The sequence below is a fragment of the Vicia villosa genome, unplaced genomic scaffold (assembly GCF_029867415.1).
Source record: "Vicia villosa cultivar HV-30 ecotype Madison, WI unplaced genomic scaffold, Vvil1.0 ctg.000148F_1_1, whole genome shotgun sequence".
In the NCBI taxonomy this organism is placed as follows: Eukaryota; Viridiplantae; Streptophyta; class Magnoliopsida; order Fabales; family Fabaceae; genus Vicia; species Vicia villosa.
This window is the reverse complement of record NW_026705039.1, coordinates 622097-628166: the sequence shown is the minus strand read 5'-3', so window position 1 is coordinate 628166 and position 6070 is coordinate 622097. Positions and strand designations below refer to the sequence as shown.

Sequence of the window (6070 nt, the reverse complement as noted above, 5' to 3'; positions counted from 1 at the left end):
CGGAATAATTAAATGAATAATTATATAAAAATTATATATAAAAATATAAATGAATAAGTAATATTTATATTTAAAAATATGAGAAATTATACATATAAAAAAATTATCATTTTTATTATTGATATTATTTATTATTTTCAAAGAAATCATATTATTATATTATTAAGTGATGTATGGTATACAACTTGCATTTCTTGGGCTTCTAAAAAGTTATTTTTGAATTTTCAACTCTGCTTTTAATGGGTGTACTGTAGTGAAGACATTTACTTTTCTTTCTTTTCTCCACCGTTTTCGTTCTCTTTCTACTTTTCTTTCTTCTTCTCCTACTTTTTTTCCTTCTTCTTCTTCTCCTACTTTTCGTCATCTCCTTGACTCCTTCTCTTTCTATTCTTCATCTTCTTCTCCACCGTCTACACACTCAAAAATCAAAACACACCCAGAACTCAAACATCAAAACTCAAAACGCAGATGATGACTCAAGGTCATTAGGAAAAAAATGAAAACAGCCACTCCACGCAGGTAGAGGTCCGCGACGCGTAACTCGCGAACTCAGAGAAAGCGACCGCTTTTCCATCTCCGCACCCTGCATATCGCGCGGGGGTGCCACACCGTTACGGTGCGCCCGCTATTGACAGCTCTGGTTAAGAGAGAGAAGAAAAAATTTATATGATAAATAAGATGAGGTTTTGCCACTAAAAAATTGAGACTGAAATCCACAAGAGAAATGAAGGTAAGTCACATGGTAGATTGAAATTGTGATAAGATGAAGACAAAGCACTTAACCATGAAACAGAGTGGAGAGAATTAAAGCAACCTCTAATCTTCTAATATCATGTTGACACTTGACAACGGATACATGGATACCATTGAATGAAACACTGAATTCTTATTTTCATTGACTAATAAAAGGTACAATACACTTTATTTATTGGGCCGACACAAGCATATAATGCAATGGGCCAAGTAAAGTGCATTTTCGGCCCAAAAGATTAAAAATACAAATAATAATAAACCTAAGTTTTAACATCCTTTAAGGCTATATTTGGATATCATGAAATGAACGGAGCGAAATGGAGCGCAGTGTAGTGAGATAGAGTGGAATGGAACATAGTGAAATAAAGATACCATTCAATTGTTTGAAAATTTTAAGATGAAATAAGACAAATTGTTCATTTCGTCCAAATAAGAGGAGAAAGAATATGGTGGTAAGTGATAAAATGAAATGAAATACATACCAATTATTTCAGCCCCGCTCCATCCGTTTTTAAATTATTCAAACAATAAAATATTATTTTACTTCATTCCATTCCGCTCCACTCCATCTGATTCCATCAATCCAAACAAAGCCTAAATGTGTTGCTTTTTGCTAGGTAGCTAATACAAAACACACTTCACACAAAAACTAATTTGATTTTATCATAACATCATCATTTAAGATTCATCTCTTCGACTTCATGGTTGCGAGGTTGAAAAAAACTCTCATAACTTACTTTTTGATTGAACCTTCTCCAGAAGCGTGTGGAATGTAGCTTTAAACTAGCTCGGTATCTTCAATGCCATGTCCTACAACAATATTGTTATCCATGTACGTCAATTATGTGGGCTCATCCAACAAATTATTCAATCACAAAGATTAGTCATCAAACAAATTATTGATCGAGTGAAAATTCATGTGATGGTTGTTGAGACAAATTTTTTATATTAATTTTAATGATAGCAACCTCAAATAATTTAAAGATGAAGATTTTTAATGCTCATTATTATATTAGAACATGAACAATCATAATAATGTTGTTCAAATTTCATCCTAATCTATTAATATATGAAACAAACATGTTTTCCAAACAAATAACTTATAAATGGTTTCAATTCAAAACCACTGTGCAAAACATATCCATGAAACTTGTCTAATTATGGTTTTATACAAGTCATACATTTTAAAAATGTATAACCAACCAAAACCACTGTGCATCACCAAATCCAAACTACAAAATAACCAACTAACAACTACCATTATTCATACACTTCATATTCATGCTTTTATTCAAACTAAAGTTTTTAAAATTATCCTAACATCCCTAAGTCTTGGACTCCTTGTTTTCACCACAATTTGCCTCTTCATGTCCCCTCTTGCGAGACTTAGGATCACCATTTTCTTTCTTCACTTTGTTTTTTCCATCTCCACCACCCTTCACCCAAACTCCAAAGAGCTTCACACCCTCTCCACCCTTACATTTTCCTTCACCTTCAGCGCCATCACCAGCACGCGCCGCCTCTAGGCTGGATCCACCTGTTCCTTGCCTAATGATGCGGCTAATCTGATCAGGCCCAATATTGACATTGTCACGAAGAAAAGCGACCAATTCGGCACACTGCTTCTTCGCGAGAGCCAATTGAGTCTTAAGTTTCTCGTTCTCCTTCTTCAGCTTCTCGTTTTCGCTCGATAGATTAGAGCGATGGGTATTTCGTTCCGCTGATCTTGATCCTGTTGAGGTTGAGCTCATGTCTTCGCCACCAGAATTCAATCTTGAATTTCCATGGCCACCAACGGGTCTTATGGCTACATATGATTGAGTCTTTCGGCGCTTGATTGATGACAGTAGCTCTGTCTGTCCTCGCTTGAAATTTTCGTTGGCAAATTCCCATTTGTCAGAAACAATTTTGCGGAATCCCTGAAAAAATTGATTTAAAAGTTATTAACACATTCAAAACAAACATGTCTTCCTTTAGTAAATTCTACATTTTAAAAATTATTTTGTAACTAAAAATTTCGGAAGAATGTCGCAATATCTAGTACGTAATACGTATGTATGATGCGTCTCAAAAAATTTAACAAATATTAGAAAAAAAACATCTTATTTTATCTTGTATTCTATTTTGAAAAACTTTATTTTTTAAGTTTATTATATAATTAATGTATTTAATCAATATAAAAGGTTAGATACATTGATATTTAATTAAATTAAATAATAATTTTCTTTTTATAAATAAAATTAGAAAATATAATTTTTTGAAATTTCATATACATATAAAAGAATAAATAATTTGGTGAACCAATTTTTAACAATAAAGCATTATATAATTAATTTTGAATAGAATATATTTGATTTTTTAAGAATATATCAATAAAAAATGTTAAACACTATAAAAAAATCAACAAATATTAATAACAACAAAGAAGAAAATCTATATGAACAAAAAATCATAATAAAAAAATAAAAAACAATTAAAAACAACTTTTCTTTTAAAAAAACCTCATTCTTTTGTAATACTCAAGTTTATTGACCTTTGCAATCAATTCAACCTTTAATTAATTAAAAAAAAGTAAAAATTATTCAAAAAGTAAAGTGTTTATAGTTATTTGTATTTATTACAGTCAAAGGATAGAAGTCACTATTTTATTATTAGGTGAAGAATTTACCTTATTATTATCAAAACAAATTATAAATTCAAAGTAAGATGAAAAAAATTGCTTTTATGAATAAAAAATTGAATACTCTTAGGATTTGCCGGTAGATGATGGGGCAACTACCACTGCCCTCATCCATCTCCCGTTACAACACAGTCAAACAAAACTATAATTATTTTATTATAAAAAAAACAAGACTAATTTTTTTATATATATTTTATATCAAGTACCGTACAATTTGACATTCAAAATTTATTTGTAGACTTATCTAATTATCTAATCTAATTCATTTATTACAGTCAAAATCACCCTATACATATTAAAATAATAGAATAAATAAAGTAGGAGTATTTGACAATTTTATAAAGTCATTTAAAAACTAAAGAGAAATAATATTAAAAAATTCAAAATGGGTCAAAAGTAATTATTCCACCATTAATTTAATTTGAAAAGATCCACTCTAGAATAAATCAACCTATCATATTAAAAATATTTTTTCTAGAAGATGTTTTCTTACTTTTTCTTCCATAAAAACAGTTTGATTTTCAAACATCTGTCAAAAAAGTTTAAAATTATAAAAATAAAGTGAATTTCTACTTGTACATGTTTAGAAGAAATTTAGAATTTTTGAAGATTTTTTTAATAAAAAAATTAAAGCTAAATTAAAATAACATTAAATATTTCTTCTGTAGTTATTGATAAAATACAATGTACCAAAATTATACTGATTAAAAAAAATATACAAATTCAAAAACTAAAATATAATTATTTTAATACTATCTCAACAAATAAAAAAAGTTAAAAAATATATTTTACTTGAAAAGAAATCATAAAATTTAAATAAAAAAAATTAAAAAAAGAAAAAGGTATATAAAAACTTATTTGAATTCGACCACCTAACAAAAAATTTATAGTGCTAAGCAACAGTGTATTTTTACCACTACATATAAGTATAACTAACAAAATATTTTTATATTTTAAAATTTATACTATTAACGTACACAGATGTGGAGTAAATTTCCAAGAAATAGCAAAAACATTTGGTGTGAAAATGATTCAAGAAGATTTCTACAATAACGATACTTCAACAAACAAGAAACAAATTCAAAGCATCCTACGTAATGTAAAACCCACTCGTTTTACTTCAAGTAATTTTCAAAACCATGATACTTCAAATGAAAGTTTCAACTAATATTTCAAACCACTAAAATAAATTCATATTCACTAAATAAATATAAATTTTATAAAAGCTTAACTACTCCTTATAATATACTAATAATCTCAAACATATAAAAAAATTCAAATTCAATATCGATTAATTTTAATAATATCAAATGCATTAACTATTGTTACCGAATATTAAAAATCAACAATTTACGTTCATTTAACTCAACTATCATAACTAGGTAATAAGAGAGAAGATGAAACTTACATAAGTGTTGAGTTGACGTACAAAACTTGAGAAATTGTTGTGCTTGAAGTACTTAGGAAGCAAATCCCTGGAAAACTCAGCATGTTGCACCACAACAAAACTCTTGCCATTTTCACCCCAGCAAATCACATCATCAGTAACAGAATCATCCACCATCTCATAAGTCTTCGACAAAAATGGCGCCGCTGACGAAGAAACTCGCTGCTGGGACATTTTTTCCTCTCGATTTACCCTTCACCTCACAAAATTCTACACTATTTTATTTGCCAAATAAAAAAACAAGCTAATGTATATTTATAAAAGGAAAAAAAAAGAAAAAAAATATTATGTAACTATGTATAATAATTATTTTTCCTTTTAAAAGAAGAAAAAAAAGGTATATTTATGTCTATTATGGTAAAAGAAAATGAAAAAGGTTATGAAGAAAAACTAAAAAGAAGAAGAGCAGTTAAGAATTCCCAATCCCAGCAATAAAAACCAAAAAGATAGAAACGAAAATGAAAAGAGGAAGAAGAACAAGAACAAGGTTTCTTGTTAATGGATTGATCAAAATCCATGAATCCAAATCTTATGAAAAGTGACAAAAAATACCATAACTTGAAAAGAGAGAAGAAAGGTCAATAGAGTGATAACATAAAATCATGAAAAAATGTTTCTGGAATTTAGATTCTTGCACGGGACTCTTTTATTTATAATAATAATAATATAATAAAAATCTATGCCAACCACCATTTTCTAAAGTTACGTGTGTTCTAGAAATATTGAAGTCTAAAAGACAAAATGAAATAAAAGGAAAACCACTTTTGGAGATTCTAGTTTTCATATCTATGGAATCAAACGAAAATGTTAAATTTCTTTCTTATTTGGATAATAGATAGACGACAATTACTAAAATATGTGGAATCTTTTGGATATTGATTAAATATCAATTGACTGAATTTTTTTTGACAAATAAAAATTTGACTGCTTCATGATGAAAAATTAAATTAAAATAAATTGACCGGATCTCTTGTTTTTTTTTTTCTTGCCTACAAATTTACTTATGGAGACATATCTGGCTTAGAAGATTTTACGCGATTTGGATCGCTTTTGAGATAAGAATTTATCCGATTTAAAGATAAATTTATTTGTAGTTTAGTTTGGTTTTGGATAATTAATTAAAAAATTCGATTCAATCCGATTTAATTTTATGAGGTTTAATTTGGATTGATTTTTGGATATATAAATTA

The 6070-nt window shown here is 28.2% G+C and overlaps 1 protein-coding gene across 1 annotated transcript; it reads right to left on the bottom strand.

Annotated features, from left to right (window-relative positions):
- Window positions 1-1903: 1903 nt before the first annotated feature.
- On the bottom strand, window positions 1904-5483 carry LOC131624681 (heat shock factor protein HSF24-like). The gene is made up of 2 exons (XM_058895609.1): window positions 4842-5483; window positions 1904-2672 (listed from the first exon to the last, which is right to left on the bottom strand). The coding sequence occupies exons 1-2, from the start codon at window positions 5052-5054 to the stop codon at window positions 2079-2081; spliced, it is 807 nt and encodes a 268-aa protein (XP_058751592.1). The 5' UTR covers window positions 5055-5483; the 3' UTR covers window positions 1904-2078.
- Between the last annotated feature and the right edge of the window lie 587 nt (window positions 5484-6070).